This window comes from Uloborus diversus, chromosome 4 (genome assembly GCF_026930045.1).
Source record: "Uloborus diversus isolate 005 chromosome 4, Udiv.v.3.1, whole genome shotgun sequence".
NCBI classification, from domain to species: domain Eukaryota; kingdom Metazoa; phylum Arthropoda; class Arachnida; order Araneae; family Uloboridae; genus Uloborus; species Uloborus diversus.
Genome location: NC_072734.1, coordinates 78,528,614 through 78,547,598, shown reverse-complemented (window position 1 = coordinate 78,547,598; position 18,985 = coordinate 78,528,614). Strand labels below are relative to the sequence as shown.

Here is an 18,985-nt window from a genome sequence, read left to right as displayed (position 1 = left end):
AATTAAGACCAATTTTTGAGTGAAATTTTTTTTGCGAATACAATACTTCCTTTTTTGTAAAAGGAAGTAAAAATAAATACCTAAAGTATTATTTGCTAAGTAAAAGGTAAAAGAAACTCGATAACAGTAGCATAGTGAACTTGGTAATATTTTAAAACTCATTAATACTATCTGGTGATCAGGTGTAGAACATTCACTTGATCAAAAATTGGATTCTTCATCTTTTTTTCGTTACATTTTTTTTTTTTTTTTTTTACATTTTTAAAATGTTTTCTCTGAACTTATTTATTCACATTCCCATTATCGATAGCGGCTGAGAGTGAGTACTGCTGTTTTCCTTATTATGTATTTTGCTACCACCTGGATAAGTCACGAAACGAGATTTTTTTTGAGGTTCTTAGTATCTGATCATAGTTTTACAATGCTGGTTTCAGATGCTGTTAATTGATTTCAGTTATGCTAATTAGTACTTAACTTGATGAATTTGCTTTCTTTTGTGTTTTTGAAACGAGCACAAGTATCGAATTTTTAAAACAAACGATCTCGAAGATTGTTAATATGAAGAAAAATATGAAAAAAGTTCATAATATTAACCAACCCCACAAAATGTACAACAGTGAAACAAAAGTCAGTAAAACAGTAAAATAAGACATGCTTAGATAGAACTCAGTTTCAGTAATAGTGGTATCTCTAAAGAGAAACTGTGGCAAGTATACCGGAACGCAGTGTGTCATGTATCCCAACAGTTCAGAAGCAACACATTATAGTTACCTGCCCTTGTAAAGAAAAATTGGCATATTCATACACACAGCATTCTATAAAAAAAACCTTACACTTGATTTTGACATTAAAATCCTGCATAATTACGATATCTAGAGATCAATAACTGTTTTAGCATAAAATGTTTAAAAATTTTTGTCAGGAAATTATGCAAAGCTAATGTGTCGTTAAAAGTAATCTTTGATTTGGGACCCAGGCCGTACACTGCGCTTGAAGAAATCTTATTTTGCACCTACACTGCGTTTGACTGCTTTCTATCAATAATTATATGAAATACAAGAGGTGCGGCATTCATCCTGAGTTCGGCGATCTTCCCGATTGAAAAAAAAAGTCAAAAGAAAATCTAAACAAAGTAGAAGAATTTGACCGCATATCTCTGCTTTATAAAAGAGGTTTCATATTACTCCGAAACATTTGCATACAGTTTTTATTGTGAACTTGTGTTAGCCCATGCTATTCACCTGAAAATGGAAAATTCGTTTTAAGTTCCAGTTTGTTTATACTTTTGAAAGATGTTTGACATTCAAATGAAATTTTCCATTGTTTACAAGTAATGGTACTAGATCATGAAAATCATGAAAGATAAATAAAATAATTTTTCCGAACACTACTCTTCGCCTCCAAAATGAAAAATAAAAATGTTTTTAATACAGAGCTGCCAAGAGCTGCGCAATCAAAGAAGAATCTTACTGAATTCGCAATACAGTTAATTCTCTGAAGAATGTCTGGTTTATTAAAACATAATCTTTCCAAATTATTTTCCCATGAGCAATATCAAGACTAACTAATGATCAATCAAATCTGATTTATTAATTTTCTGCATTTCTATTTTTGATTTATATTTCACATGTATCTTTCAAATATCTTTTGAGTGATTGATTAAAGATACCTCTGACATCTTTTATTATTGAGTTTGAAATAAAAGTAGCATTATTTTCAATCAATGCTGGAATAAAGAAGTACCAAGCGGTAAAAATGAACTATTTTTGAATCATATGCACCATCTGTGTCCTTGCGTGTCGTTGATTTGATTTGGGAATAAAAATATCTAGAAAGTATTTTCAGAATGGAGTTTTCGTGAATATTTTTGAATTTTCAATACCTATTGCAAACAATACTAAAGAAAAGGGAATTTGTAAAATATCTGAAAGAATATTTCACTGAGATTCCAAAAGATTGGTTTAAATAAATGAAATGAAGTTGAAAATTCGTTCAATTTAACCAAAAGCTTTTAATCACTCATTTATGGTTCTTGTATAATCTATTTTGTTTGACCTTTGAGTTTTTTCTGTTGAATTAAAGAAAGAAAAAATAAGCTGAAGTAGACACCAAACTATTAACGACCAAATGAATTCCTTCTACAACAATGAAATGTGCTTGGTTTTTTATTTTATTTTATTTTATTTTATTTTAAGTAAAAAAACTTTAATTCTTCTTAAAAAGTGTCGCAGCTCTTCATTTTAAACTCTTAAAAGAGGAAATATTTCATGAAATCCTTAAATTGTCACTGCAGCAATATCCGATTCAACGAAAACATTATGTATCCCCATTAATTTGCGTTTTTGAATCGCTCTAAAACGATATATCTCCCAAGAAACATTCTGTCAGTCAAGAAAGATCATAGTCACTGAGTTATAACAAGTAAAATATAGAAAAGATTGGACATTTTAAGCTTGAAAAACATATGCCGAACAAAAAAAAATTTGTTCGAATCGGACTATTCACTCAAAAGTTATTAGGGGGACAGACAGACCGACAGACATTTTTTCCCCATCTCAATACCCTACTCTCAATACCCCTATCCAATTTTTAATTTTTCGATATTTATTTAATTTTTATTTTTTATTTTTGACTTTTTTTTGTTTTTTGTAACATTTTCAAGATGCATTAAGCCTTCTTTCATCCTTTTTTTGTATTTCTCTGACTTTTACTGGGAAAGTGGGCTAAAAAGGGGTAAACAATGAATGTTATCTACTAGAGTTTAGGTTAATTCACTGGAGTTGGGGTTACAATTTTTACTATCAAAATATCACGAAAAAGGCAATTGCTTTGTTCAAATATGTAGAAGCAATTTTCACTTTTCATACCTTGACGGGCAATTTTCTATTCTGTAAATATGCATCAAAAAGGGAGAGATGTCCGTTGCCAATTCAGCCTTGATCCAGATGACAAGTTAGGATATTTTTACCTTTTTTACCTCACTCTTTGAGAAACTCACGCTCAAATATCTGTAAAGTTCTGTCCAAATGACTTCATGAAAAATGCTTGTAAAATTTTAGTCAAATTTACAAGAATATCGAGATATCTTAGCTTTAGTTTCTGACCCGACGTTAAAAGAATCGTCGTAAATAATGAAGTTGGTCTTACGATAGAAGAATGGGGTCGTTTCCAAAACTTTAAAAGTATTTTTTTCTGAAAGAGCATGCTTAAAAACATAGGATCGGACTATTTTTTGTACAATTTATTTAAGTTTAATATTTTTAAACAATTACTTATATTTTGTAGTAAGTTGATATAAGTAGAATTACTTATATCTCTGCGCTTTCATTGTTTACACTTCTGTCGTGTGACATCACAAATAATGAAATGCCATTCAATGTTGTCATTTTTACAGAACAAAACATTTAATTCGCATCTTTACTCACGTGTATTGGCAACGATATGGTTTATAGCAAGCGTAGAGCGCAATTTTAATTCGCTGCTTGATTATCATAACGTGGAACTGCTTGATTATCATAACGTGGTAGAAAGATGCGACCACGCCTTGTTTGAAAAATCAGACATTTTAAAAAATTAATTTAAAAAAACTGTTGGGGAAAATGAAAGTATTTTCTGTGTCCATGTTTTTTTTTTTTTTTTTTTTGCTCATTCTATCCATTTCAATGACTAAAAGTAGTACTTTTGACTGAAGGAAACCACCCCATTATCGAAAGTGAGCGATGCATTTTCGAGAATGCAGAGAATGAACACGCGTTAGTGAGTGGAAAGTTGGGTCCGTTTTTATTTTTAAAATAAGGTTTCAAATGTATTTAGCAGTAAGTTACCGCCCCTAACTGTCCTAATCCTGGGCTAAGATGGAACTACGTGCAATGTACCGACAGCTCGGTTATCCCATCCAGAGACTGCAGTTTCGTCCTTGTTATAGACTCATCAGTCTGGAATAGAGGACAAAGTTGACGACATCTGCCTCCATCTTGGTCATTCCCTATTCCAGATTGATAAGTCTATAACAAGAATGAAACTGCAGTCTCTGGATGGGATAAATGAGCTGGGCGGTATATTGCAAAGTTTAAAATGTATGTGTGTGTGTTTTTTTAACTTGAATGAACTCACTGCATTAACCTCCTTCCACACAATCCCAAAACGGAGAAGAAATAAAAGAAAAAAAAAAGAAGAAAGAAGAAACAATTTGGAAAATGATGAGAAAAAAGGAAACCAGAAATTAATAACACAGTGGGGTAACTCGTGTTATTGATTACCTTTTACCCCCTACCCCCCCCCCCCCCTCCTACACTCGTAAGTAGAAAGTAAAGTAAAATAAAAGATGAGTGTAAAATAATGTAGAATATGAAGAAACATCAACAACACTTAATGTCGGTTTAAAAAAATGCAACACATATTCATTGGCTTGAAGACCATGCTTATTCAACAGTTAGACACCTTCATTGCTTGAAAATTAAACCGTTCATAAACTTTCTTTTCTTAGTCAGAATACCCAATGCCAAAATACTTTAAATTTAAACCATATTTGAAGTTAAATCGGAAGAAATAGAAGACTCAACTGAAGTAAAAGATCTTGACTTCAGATTGCTTCTGATTTTACTTCAAAAGGAAACTATGGGAGTAGGACACGAATGATAAAATAATAACGCATAAAGAAGGGCAAAAGAGTGAAAAAGAAAACGGTAATTGCCAAGGTTCTTTGGCTATTTACTGTTTTTCTTTTCGTCTTGCTGTCAGCAAACCTAGCTCGTTAGCGTTGCCATCTGCTGCTTGAGAAAAAATGCCCTGTAAATGGTTCTTGGTGACACTGACAGGCATTTTTCGGAGAATTTGCTTTGACACTGGTAATAATAGTGTCAGGGAGATTCTCTTTCTCACTTTAACAATCCTTTGTTTTCACCAGTGTTTTCGACTACATTCTTTGAACTAAGAAAATATCGTCAAATTTATTTTCAAGCTTAAGTAGTTTTAATGGTCCAGAACATAAAGGCTGCTATTCAAACATTGTTCTTCAGAGGTGTTACTTGAAAATATACAACAGCAGGAAAGAAAAAGGCTATAAGAAAAGAAAGACAAAAGAAAAGTTGTTAAAGTAAAGACACATTCCGAAACTATCTCTTTTATAAAGGCACTTATCGTCACAAAACATTTCCGGGGAATTTTTGATGGGTCAATATTTTTCCTAAAGTGTTGCACGAAGAATCTTGAAATGCATAAAATAAGTTTTCAAATATGTTTTTTTTTTTAAATTTTTTGGTGAGAACACCGTAACGCCCTCAATACGTTCAGTAGTACCTCAAATTTCAGAAGTAAGGCATCATTTTGAAGAGATTTAACTGCTTTCGGTAGAAAACAAAGAGATAATCAATTTTTTTTTTGAACAAACCGACTTATTTCGTTTTTAGTTACGCATTGCTTTAATGAACAGCATTAAGAAATGGCTTAGTTGGATAGAATGTCAAGCTAAAAATACGAAGTCCTAGAGTTCGAACACCCGTTATACCATGGCACGAAAAATATCGTTTTCATGACTTATTTTCTTCAGAGGAATTCTTATCCACATTTCGATGACTACATAATCTGAACTCATTGCAGGATCCTGAACTACAGTTCTGTTTTTGTGAAAATCAGGAAACAAGACATCAAGTTTCACATTGTAAATCGCAGTATATCATTTTAAAAATATTTTGACGAAATAAAGGCATATATTTAAATTTATTTTGCTGATTTTTTACGTATTAGTTTAGTGTATAGATACCGAGTTGGAAAAAGTATTGTGCTAAAAAAAGTGAAAGTCATGGGACTCACCCACCCAATGGACCAGGAAGTTTAGATTTTGAACGACTACTTTTCCCAGAACTGAGTTCTGATCTAAATTTCCAAGAATCCTACACTCATTGGAGGAAGGATTCTAAACCACTGTTGTGTTGCATTGAAATCAGGAAAACAATCTTTTTTTTAGCATGACAAACCACAGTTTTACATATATATTATTTCTCTCAGTTGGATAAGCCATAACTTTATTAATACTTCATCAAAGTTAAAATATGGAAATGAAAGATTATAGTCTTTGTGTTTAAAGCTTTTCAACTCTTCAAGTTTAAAAATAAATCTTCAAATAATAAGGCTAGCAACTCAGGACGAGCCATGGTGATGACATTTACAACATTTTTTTTTTTTTTTTTTTTTGAAACATTGAATTTTATTTTCTGTATTTTTACGAATTTAAACTAATGCAATGGATAGTGCACGGAAAGGAATATTTTCAAAAATTTTAGACTTGCGTGGTTAATTAGCAGATTAACAGTTTTTAGCAAAGACATGAAATGTCCTTTTATCGGAGAATGACCAATATGGTAGCAAGAAATAACTTACAACAAAGTTGAACAAAAATTTTATTGAACACAATCAGTAATTTTACAATCTTAGATCAGTAAATAATAGCTTTCTAAGGCTGAGAGAATTGATATACTTATACATCAATGTTTAAATACGGGATGAATAATCCAAGCTCCCATCACCCCCTTCAAAAATGGGTAATGCTGAGAGTGAAATAATTTCAAGAGTCTGTCCCAAATGAAATTCTTTCCATCGACCAAATTAGGACAAAAGATAATTTATTGTACTACTAGCTGCGTTGCCCGGCTTTGCCCGGTCGACCTTGAAAAAAACCATTGCGTCAAGTGAAGTATCTTCAATAACCAGGATTGAATGAAAGAAAAAAAGCCATCATGCAACATTTTCTCGCCAAACAATGACGACAGATACTAAAATATTTTAAGGAATTAAAATAAAATGAGAAAGATGGATTTTAAAGGCGTAACCATGGAAACACAAAATAAAATAAGTTCAAGAATTGAAAATGAGAAAGATGAAAATAAACAATGGATTCAAAAAGCGTTACCGTGGAAACGCAAAATAAAATGGGTGAAAACTTGAATAGAGAAAAGATTTTTGAACTTCATTTAATTCGCTTGTAACTTTTTTTCTAATGGAGATACAGGGTTAAACTTTCGACCTTAGGTCGAGTTAGATCTGGAGTAAAAAAAGCAGCTCTATCCAATGCTGTCAAAAAGAAAACTGTGGGACAATTCCTTCACTTTTTATTGATGGATTTAGTGAAGAAAGTAGTGAATAAATTTTAGCTAAGCCTAAAAAAATTCGAGCTAAAAACGTAAAAAAACTCCCGCCGCAATTAAGTTAGAGCATTGGAACAAATTGCGTAGAACGCGGAAAATTCTTCCCTTTTCAACGATATATAATATTATTATTTGCAAGTAATTTTTCACCCCCATATTCGGGAATTTATGTGAAAATTGGGCCTAAATTGGAATAAAATAAGAACTACTCGTCGAATTTTTTTCGAACAGGTCTACAAACCTTCTCAGGACTTAAAGGAACAAACTGTGAAAAGTTCAGCAAAATCGGCCGTGTAGTTGTCGAGTTTTGCGAGTTCAAACAAACAGACGCTTTTTGGAGACTTCCATTTTATACTGTGTAGAGATTAATAGATAAAAATAGCCTTGCCAAGGGTTAAGGTATAAATGGTGGATGCGGAGGTTCTTTGAAGCTAAAATATTAAGAAAGGAATCATGTAAGCCGATAAAACCTCTGATAAGATTTTTGTTTACATCTCGGAAAATTTACTTCCCAGCATTTTTGTGACGATCTTCAACCGAAATATTCAACATAACATTTACTTCACGAAAGGAATACCTGAATTTTTCTTTGGCATTTTGTTTAGCGATCCAATGCCTTTTTTTCGCAGCCAATTTGGTGGTATTTTTAGCGTTGGTAGCAACATTTTTCGCCAACTGCTCTTGCCTTTCTCTTTCTTCTTGCTGCTCTAGCTCTTTCTCGTACTCCTCGTTTTCCAACCGGCTGAGGGCAATGTCTCCGACGAAACCATCTGTAACGAAGAGAAAATTAAATAAGGCAATGATTAAGTATTAAACAAAAGCGAGACAAAAATAGCGACAAACTGACAGAAGCTGAAACGCTAATGAAATTTACGAATGGGCACATTTTTATTCCGGTCTCGTAAAAAAAAGGGAACATAATTAATTGACGTAGATGGTTTTGGATCGACATAAAGAATAAAACTAATAAAAGTCATGCTGCTTTTATATTGGGGAGTATTTATGATAGCAAACGATAAATATATGGAAGTATAAATTTAAGAGAAAAACTTGCTTAATAAAAGGTTCGTCTGTTAAGCTGGAGAAAAAATTCTTTTTAATTGCCAATTGAAACAATTTTACTTATTTATTTAATTTTAGAACGAGCAGTCTAGTATACATCCGGCTAGACTAAGTGTTTTTAGTAATGCGAATACTAAAAAGAGTGGCTTTTTAATGTCTTGGCAATTAATTTAGATCCCCTATTTGCTACTTTTATCATATGTAGAGAAACTTACTGCGATACACTAAACTACCAGATGATGTATCCTTTTTTGCGGAAGGTTATAAAGAACTACCATATCTTATTGATAGATTCGTTGTAACAAATAACGAGCAAAAGTCCAACTTTTCAGAAAAGTGCCTGCAGAAATTAGCTAACTGTCGTCAAGGGTGAATCTGAATTCTGACTTTGTAATCCCAACTTGAATGGAAAGTACTCAAAATCATTACAAAAGAAAAAAAAAACTTTAGCAGAAATTGAGATTTTTTTTCTTAGTTTTTATTCACATTTTTAATTGTATGTTATTATCTATCTCACTTTCATGAGACGGATGAATATTAATATCAATGAATAAGAAACAAAAAAGACTTAGGTTTTGTTGAAAATAAAAATTTAGTAATATTTCAATTTCAAGGGTAAAACTTGCATAATAAGCAAAATTTTTCACACCTTTAAAAGTCCCCCCCCCCCCTTGGATACTATGACACCCTTGGTTTTGCCACCATCACAATCAGCCAATAATAAACGGGATGCAGCAAAGAAGCGTGGATGGTACCATTGTGTGGTGGAATACATAAATAGTACTCCTGCTAATTAACGCTGTTGGAATGCGTGCATTCCGTGAGTAATTTAACTACACTTAAATACAATTGCTACCAAATATTTTGGATAACTTCCTCAGATAAATGCATTCGTTACATTCATTTTTACTAATGTGGTATTTAAGTTTACACTCATACTTCAAAACCTTTTAAGTTCACCGTGTGCACTTTTTAGTGCTTAAATGATCCTATAAAGGCTTTTCGACACTATTCGCAATATTCTTCCATTTTTAGTTATATTTCACACAGGCATTATTATTTTCTAGTCCCTAGTGCATTTTGCTTTCGAGTGGAACATTTAAGAAAACGATACAAACTATAAATAATATACGCATATGTTGGCTCGAGCCTTGGAGTTCATCTCATCACAACAAAACTATACTACAAGGTGCGGCATTTCATCCTCCCGTATTTGGAGAAGTTGCTGTGTGAGTTGTGGTGGGGATACAGTGATGGAAGTGGCATCGACAGATATCAGTATACCTGGGATTTACAAAAGTAGCAATGATGTGGCACGGTGAACATCATCGTGTAGTGTAGAGGAGTACATCTGTAGTGGTGGTTCTGTGATTACTACGCAGTGCATTCACTTCCAACGTTGCCGAAGTGCTCCTGTTCCAGATAGAAAAGATTCATGTTTTTGTATCAAATTGAAAGCAAAAAAGCCGGGTCAACCTTAGACCATTAGAACGATGGAAAATGTGGCACTTGGGAGAGCATTCTTCATCACTCAAACATGCAGCTGTTCAGTGGTTTTCTGATAGGAATGTAAGATCAATCCTGCAGTGATCTTATCAACGTCAATAGTATTTTAACCCAAAAAAAGAAAAAAAATCATGTCGGCCAAGGTGGAACCGAATGCGAAGTACTTGCTGATTAGTATTCAAAGAACCACTATTACGAGTATACTCCCTCCACAACACATGACGATACTCACCACGCCATGCCATTGATGCTACGGAAAGCGTCACGTACACTGTTATACCTATCGATCCCAATTCTAACACTGTATCCTGGTACGATGGGTAAGGCGTCGAACTCGTAATCGAAAGGTTCCGCGTTCTATGTCAGCCGGATCAAAGATGCTACGTGTTCGTTAATTGACCGGGGCACATTATAAGTAGAGGTCACAAAGTCCATTCGGCTAAACCACGAATAGTGGTAGACACGGGGGAACCTGGAGTGTGCTGTAATATGATAGGAAACCATTGTATACTGACACAGCTCCCTCCCCAAATACGTTAGGCTGATATGCCGCACACTGTATTGCTAATATCTATACCCGAACTATATAGCTCGCATAGAATGTTGGACCATAGAAAATAAAACATAAGAACAATACAAAATTTTTCACAAATGTACAGTTGTGAGAAAGAAAAAAAAATTATTTCTGCTAGAGAATATTCACGGACAAGTTAATGTCACATGATCCATTTTCAAATCATTTCACCAAAACAAGCGAAATAAACAAACTGATGATTAACTAAGTATTAGAATAATGAGGTAAACTTTTCATACAAGTGCATTGAAATAAATCGCCTGACTAGCCACTTGAGGACTCGCAACCATTTAGTAACAGCCTTCATTAGTCGGGTTCTCTTCCAGGGCAACAGCGTACTAAGTCGGGCGAAATAAATGCGTTGTCCATTTATCAAAACACTTGTGAGAGCTGCAGGGTTTATTACGAAAGGGTTAAATGTGACATGGGTTAATCTTTTTAAAATGGAATAACACATATTTATGCAAGATTCATTATTTTTCGGAAGGGGTATTTAAGTGACAAATGTTGCTGCTATAGCTTTCCAGCATTGAATTATCCATTCTAAAGTCTGAAGGTTTAAGGTTAAGCTTATCTAGGTAAATAGGAGAGGAATATATTTCAGTAACTATATAATCATCTTCGAGACAACACAACTGAAAACTGCTGCAACTTAACTCAAATATTTAGCACATTTTCAATTTTATCTTTAATTCAGTAGCCAGATGTTTTACCACACGTCGTGGTATGTTTGAAACAACCCTTAGATTGGTTCCTCTATTATATTAGACTTATTTAGCTATATTTCAACTGTTTAGCTACATTTAAATTAGTTGGAAGTCTTGTAACAAATTTGTTGAATGATTGAAGAATATTCGTCTTTTCTACTTCATTTCAGAGGGGCGCTCCGAACTTTTGCGAAAGCAGAAAGTTTAAATTTGCCGATTGAAAATGCGCATTTTTTAGAATGATAAAATACGCACATGCACTGCAAACATAAGTGCATCTAATGAAAAAAGACATACAGATATTTAAGAATTGCAATATCGCTATTGTGTCTCCAAATGTGGTGAATCGTCAGAAAAAATTTGCCGAATAAGGACATTTTTGGGGAGGTCCCAGTGACCTCTCGGGACATTCCATCGGGGCTACCCTGATTGATTTGTTTTCAGTTCGCTATCGCCCCAACATTTGTAAATGCTAGCTTCGAGCTGAATGTTTAATCTCTGCACAATGTCGATATGCGATTGCAATTTAAAAAGTTTTATGTGTGCCCCATATTACTTCTTTGGGCACCTTTTAAAAACTTAATTTTTCTTAACAATTCAAAAGAATCGACGCGTGTAAGCATGCATGCGCATCAGTAGTACAGTAAAACCCGCAAAGTTAACCACCCTTGTACTTCGAACACTTGTTTAAGAGTACCGTTATTGCCAGGTACAGAATAAATCCTGGGTCAAAAGGATCACTTGTCTAAGTTGACCACTAAAGTACTACGCAGCAAATGGTCAAAATTACATAGGGTTGACTGTAATACCTCTTAAGTTCATTAGTTTACACTTATCTGATCATGCCCAAAATTAAATACGATTTTATTGAAGCATTCTTTATTTTTTTTTATTTCTCTCTCTCTCTCTCATGTTGTCTATTTTTCTACAAATAAAACTGTGTAATATCACATACTCGCTTTTCCTTCAAAAACTATTTGCCCGGTAATTAATTTGTCACCAACAGATAAAACTATTTTCATCAACGTATAAAATAAAACAAATCATAGAGTTGTCAAAAGAGAGATGCTAATTAGAATTTTCAACGGTTTTTTCTTAAAAACAAATACGCTCGCGAATATCTACTTTCTTCAGTCATCTTCGCAATTAACCGCAACACCACAACAAAAGTTTTAAATTAAGTTTCTTTTCCTACATCAAAAGAAACATTTTTTTTCTAGCAATTCAATTATTTACATGTATTTCATTAAAGAGACAGCATCTCCTTAAGAAAAAGTCACAAACCGAAGAAAAGTTTAATTTTTCGGGTAGAGGGACTTTATTTATTTCAGCGAAGAAAAATAAAAGGAAGTAGAAAAACAATCTGCTTCCTAAGCCAATTATGGAAATCAGTTTTGCCAGTGAGGTCAGCTTTTCTTTCTTTCTGAATTCTTAATGCTTCGCGTGTTGAATGACTTAATGCTTATTATAGGTGGAAATAGAAGATCACATTAAAATAATAAAAAGGTATGTTTGCGTACATGAAAAACCAGAAGTTTTGTGAAAAGTGTTAGTTCATCAGATTTCTGTGGATTTGTTTCAAGGAAGACTTATAAAGTAAATATAGTAGTTTATTGTTCTGGAGCATTTGTGTTATTTACTCAAAATTAAATTTTGTTTTACACAGGTGAAGTTGTGCTTTCCACTATTTGTCCATAGTTTTGTAAGAAACTTTATATTTTAGAAGTAAGTTTTACATTTTTGCGGGAAACAGTTAATGAGGAAATTAACGTATACTTTATAATTTATGCTGTGAAATGTTGTTGCTTTTTTTTTTTATCTTAGTTGGCTGAAACTTTGTTGAAATACTTATTATTAATTTGAATAAAAAAAAGAAAAAAAAAACATAATGAAAACGTCAAAAGAAAACATAAAAATAAATAATGTATGGCAAATTCAAAGAGAATAGTTTAGGAAACAGACAAAATAACAGAATTATATATATACACTCGAAGATTCGAACGCTCACGTAAAATTTCGTCGTAGAGGGGAAAATATCAAGAAGAGATATTAAACATATGAAATAAATACAAACAAAGAAAAACAAAAACCATTACATGTCTCAGAATTCAACACTTTCCAGGTATTAAAATATTCATACATCAGTTGCAAGATAAGATAATACGTTTTCAGCAGAACCTGTAACATTCCTTTCAGCCGGGATCACATTTTCGACGTTCCTGTGGTGGTGTGGTTTCTGCCACTATTCCGAAATTTTTGTTTACATCGTCTAATGTCCTGTTTCATCTGCACAAGACTTCCAATAAATGTACCGTCTTTCATTGACATGCCATAAACCAACCAACTAAAGAAAATAATCTGATCTAATTTCGTTTACTTCCCATCTTCAAGACGATCAATGTAACAATGGATTTACTCCATTTCCTGGCAACGATATGCGAAATGGTGTATACTAGAGTGTATCGAAAAAAACTTTTTTTGAAATTGAATTTGTCAAGTTGATAAAAAGTTGCCCCTACCGACCCACATCTTACATAAAAAATTTTATTTGAATCAAAAAATATTTAGATGGCGCACGAGGCTTATGAGAATTTGTCATTTTCTTCAAAAAATCAATTTTTTCTAAAAAAATTTTTGAATAACAGAAAAATTGTTAAAATTTTTTCAAGTTGAGGAGAAAAAACTATCATAAACAATACATTGCTATCCCGCATTTATTCTAAACTTCCATAATTTTTGCAAAAAAAAAACAGCATTTTACAATGCCATGTGGCTTGATTAGAAAAATGGTTTCCTATCCAATTCTCCGGGATCCGGCATGATATTCTGCAGAATTAGTCCGCGGAATTAGAGCTAAGTCTCGCATGATTTCCAATCCCGCAAAGATTTTCTATGGAAACATTTACCAACTTTTGCCGCTCATAAAACGAATATTTTTACAAGCGTCATTTAAGGTTTGAATCACCTTCCTCGTATTTCTGCAAGAAGAGCAAAAAAAAAATTTGTGTCTCATATGATGAACAATGAAAATGAATTTGTATCCTGATTGGAGGTTTCAGTTTCATGCGTTTGGCAATTGAGAAAATGCGTAAAAATTATAAACGTTTTAGAAAACAGTCACTAAAACTTAAAATTCAAAAATTTGCGCTTTAGAAAAAAAATTGAGAAAGTGCAGTGCAGATTGCAAAACCCGCTGTAGCAGCCCAGAACACGATATTGCAACTCTTCAGTAAGCTTAAGAAAAGCACTCAAAACCTTTAACTCACTAAAAGTGCATACTATTTTTCTCCGAAGAAAAAAGCAATGAAAACCCCAACATTATTTATGCTGTCTAGCCTGTAGAAAGTGCATGCCGATGTCTTTGTCACCATGAAACTGATATTATAAATGTAAGTGGTATCTTGAAAATTATGTTGGATGAATTAGCTGCCTAATCTGCAATATTCGGCAAACAGACGCCCGAAACTTGGATGAAACATAGGATGACTCACAGTACGTTAAGCGGCTCAAGTTTTTGAATATCTCTTTTAAGTCAGAGGTAAAATTAGCAAATTTATAAAAAAACTTTTACTGAGACTGTGATTTAGCGAAACCAATTCGTGTTCACTCCCTGCTGTAATGAATCAAATACACTTAATCAATAATGATACAATGATCAAGGTTAATGTGCTTAAATTGGATACAGCAGTACACAAATCAAAGACATAGTATTTGTCCTAAATTTGCTGCTCTTGAGCAAAAGCCAAGCATGACTCCCATAAGAAAAGAAAAATATTAGACAAATTATTAGAGAAGATCATGAGCTTTGTCCATTGCTAAATGTCCACAACTATTTAAACTCTGCAAAACTAATTGCTGTGGAGCCATATCCCGCGTTTTCATCAATCGCATTATTTCTTGAGCAAGTAATCCCTTCCCATCCCATACAAAGCGAAGGGCACACTTTTGTGTAACAAACGATCGTTGCTTATTATTATGTGACTTTGCAGTGCTCTACAAATGGTGTACTAACAAAGCCTCGCTCATCCTTTTAGAACTGTTGAAAAACAGTAGGTAGACCGGAGCACGTTCACTTGGATTTTTTTCAATTAATTTTCTAAATTTTATGCTTTAACTTAAGAAATTTTTAACAATGCGATTTTATGAAGCAGTTAATAGAGTCTAAAATGGTTTATTCAGTTGTTGTTCAGTTTGTGTTTTGAACCGTTAAAAACATTATTTTTGAGTTACCATCTATATCATCTTTAAAATAAAGCAAATTTATTACAGACTGAATAGTGTATAAAGTAAAAACTGAATGGGCATGAAGACAACACTACATGATTGTAAGCTATAAGATACGAACTTGTATCTCAATTAAAAATTAAATGGTGATTTTCAAAACTAAATAGTTTGAAAATACTAAAACATTTTGAGACAGTTAAGAGCGAAAAAAGCGTCAGGACAATTTTAGACGTAAGACACAGTAAAAAAGTGCGTAAAGATGCTCAGACGTCAACGATTAAACTTGCCCCATCGCCAAGTTTGGATTTATTTCTAACGTGCAAAAAAAAAAAAAATTAATAACATTTCAGTTCATACAAATACAATTCTCAAAAAGGATAAAATTTCTCCTAATTTTTATATATTTGTTCTTCCTTAACTACACTGCAAATAATCAAACACTTTTTGAACACTTTTTTAACACGGACACTTGTCTCCTTTTTTAGAACACTTTTTGGGGTCAGTTTCCAAAACACTTCTAGAAACACCGTTCGGAACATATATTTAGTTCAGCATTCTTTTTAGCGCACTTTTTAAGCACTTATAGGATCGCGTTAAAGACACGTTTTTCAACACTTCATTGAACATTTTGTGGCACACATACAGGTACAGTTTCTAGAATGCGTTTTAGAACAATTTCTTCGCACTAATATCATCCGAGGATACCTACCGCACAAATATAAAAGTAGCTTTTAGAAATTATAAATATGCACTAAATTCGTGTTCATTTTAGACTGCAGGCTGATGATGGTTTAGGCTTTGGATGAATCTAATTATTAGTCAGCATAGCTACTATGAAAATTTAAAATACAATGATATTTCTAAGATAATTGACTATCTTACTGCAGAATTGCACACGAACAATGTTTCCCAATAAAAAGGTTGCAGGAAAATGTAGTGCACAATATTACTTAGTACAGAAACTGCATACATTTAAAATATTAATTTCCATATTTTAGTTTTCAAAGCTAATCCATACTGTAAAAAGTAATCAAAAGTGTACAAACAAAGGCTCACATAACTTCAGTTTGTTGCTTCATAAATCTCATTTTCAAAAAATTTAATTTCTCAAGATCAAAATAAATTTGCCTTCATTGTTTGAATTCGGGCTACTTTGCTATTCAGTGATCTATTGCTTGGTAACTGATCAATGACCTTAAACATTAGTTGTGTTCTTTTAAAAATGTAAGTGCAGTGCAATTCTTTAATGACTAATTATTTCCTTGAATATTAACTAAAACGATAAGTGCTGGAAATGGGGGCGAATGGGGGAGATGGGATCCTTGCCCCCGTGAGACAATTTTTGAGGGACAACAAATTTGTTCTATTTCCGTGGGGAGGGGGGGGGGGTCGTTGAAACTCAATATAAAACTTGAAGGAGAATGAGTTGGAGCATCAGTTTCAAGATTTGCCCTAGCTCGGAAAAATCGTACATCCGGCACTGACAATTATCAATTAATTATTTTTAGGTTTAGTTCCTTGCGTAAGGAAGAAAAGTGTTCGCGAAAAACAAAATAAATAAAAAATTACTTAGTCGTCAGTGGCTGGCATACACTTTCAGTTTAGTAGCCCTTTTTATACCATGAGTAGCCACTTTATTCAAAACATTTATTTATTTCTTGAATGAGGAAAAAATGTACTACATTAAAACATCAGCTGTGGAAAAGGTATTACCGTATGAGATCTAACTGAAATTCCATTCATTTGCCTTTTTTCTATCCCCTCCCCCCTTCCCACCAAAGGTGAGTACAAACCTTTTGTATAAGCTTCCAGGTTTGTGCTTGTTTTTAAGGGGTTCGGTTTGGATCCTGAAATTAATAATGGCTTTTATTATTGATTGAGAGGCAACATGTAATACTAAGGTTGGGATTGTTCTTACATTGCAAACTAATTGCTTCAAAATAGAAATGATTTGTGTATGAAAATTCATTGGTGCAAAAATTGTGTGGCCGTTTCGGTTCTTAAGACGTGAGTGGTTGAGTACTCTTTTTAGCTTTCATCGTATGGCATTTAATCTCAAGATGGCAACTAAATGCCATACATTCAGGTCTAACTCAACCAGACAGTTAATATCAAGTTCATTAACTAATGCAGCTAAATTTAAAATACGCATGGAATTTATGTTTCAAACGTACGCACATAGCACTGAACTGAGTTTATCAAACTTATCTAGTCATTAAACACAATACGTTTAAAATGAATTTATTTAACTTTATTGATACACATTAAAAAATTTACATAACAATGCTTGAAACTATCACTCTTCTACAACCGGGTAAACCATTACCTAAAAAAAAAAGAAAAAGCCTTTTTTTTTTCAAACATACGCTTAATTACGAGAACACAAGCAATACGTTATACATTTATTTGTAGGCTGTAGGGGAATGTGGGGCAAAGTGAAATGGTGAAATAATTACTTTTACTGCCAACAATCTCGTAATATTTTAACTATATATTAGTAGCACATGTACTCTATTCCAGTCAGGAAAGAAATACATCTGAAGCTTAAAATTAATGATAATAATGGCAATTTTCAAAAAAGGACATTCATATTGTAATATTTTGATGTAAGTCAAAAATTATTTTTGTAAGAATAAAATGATAAAATTATTGTTACTAACATTTTAAATATTAATTGAGACCTTCTAATATTTAATGCGGTATTTTTTACTTTTTTCAGTTAATTTTAAGCTTATTTGTATTTCTAATATTGTCAAGGTGAATGGAACAAAGTGAAATAGTTTATTTCGTTTACTCAATTACACTGTTCGGCAAACAAAAAAAAAAAAAAAAAAAACTTCAAAATGTTTCTGACATTTCGTCGGCTGATTCTTATGTTAATTGACCCCCTGAATCCGAATATGACCTCCGTTTTCTCCCTATACGTACCAATTTTTTTTAAAGCCCCCCCCCCCCCAAGTTTTTTTCAATTTTCCTTAGTTTTAGTTTTTTTTTTTGGAGGTGAAAGGAGCTTTATATTAACTGCTAACATAGGTTTGGTGGGCAAGAGAAGTTCAAAGTTCAAGATCATGGACACCCACCGCAAAAAAGGGAGAATTGGGGGTGTATAACCCCCCCCCCCCAATATTAGAAGAATCACGAAAAACGATCTTCTTATTCTGTTTTTTTAAAATAGATGGTTGTAAAAAACATTTTGGTGTAGAATGAGAGTATAAAACTCTCTTCTATGACTCCTATGTCCAAAAAAATTTTCGCGATGTAAAAAAAAAATAAAAAAAAATGTCTCATGAATGTCGCACGTTGCATACGAGTTGAATCGAAGGTCTTCATTCAAATAGATATTCTTCTGGCTGATTCTTATATAAAATGACTCCTTGTTTCCAAATACGACCATCTTTCCCCCATCACGCCCCCTTTTTAGAACCTCCCCCCTCCCCTGATTCAGAGTCATTTATTGTTTTAAATTTTGAGGGGAAAATGAGCATTACAATAACCGTAAACATTATTCTGAATGACCAGAGATGTTCAAAGTTCTAAATCTTGTGCATATATAGCAAAAAAAACAAAAAACTTGCCCCCCCCCCCCCTCCGAATAAAAAGGGGGGGAGAGCTGTACAAAAATCGGTACATGTAGGAGGATAACGGATATCATATTTGGATTCAGGGGGTAAATTTGCAGAAGAATCAGGCAGATTAGCCTCAGAAGCATTTGAGAGTAATTTTTGCTGCACAGTGTGTTTGGAGGGGTGCCCCCCCCCCCCTGTTTTCCT

General features: G+C 33.2%; 1 protein-coding gene across 1 annotated transcript in view; it reads right to left on the bottom strand.

Annotated features, from left to right (window-relative positions):
- Positions 1 to 18,985, bottom strand: part of LOC129220658 (tolloid-like protein 1) — a 296,905-nt gene that overhangs the window by 159,528 nt on the left and 118,392 nt on the right. Inside the window, exon 2 of the mRNA XM_054855087.1 lies at positions 7,720 to 7,912. Coding sequence (XP_054711062.1) covers positions 7,720 to 7,912 — 193 coding nt within the window. The remainder of the gene's footprint in view (positions 1 to 7,719; positions 7,913 to 18,985) is intronic.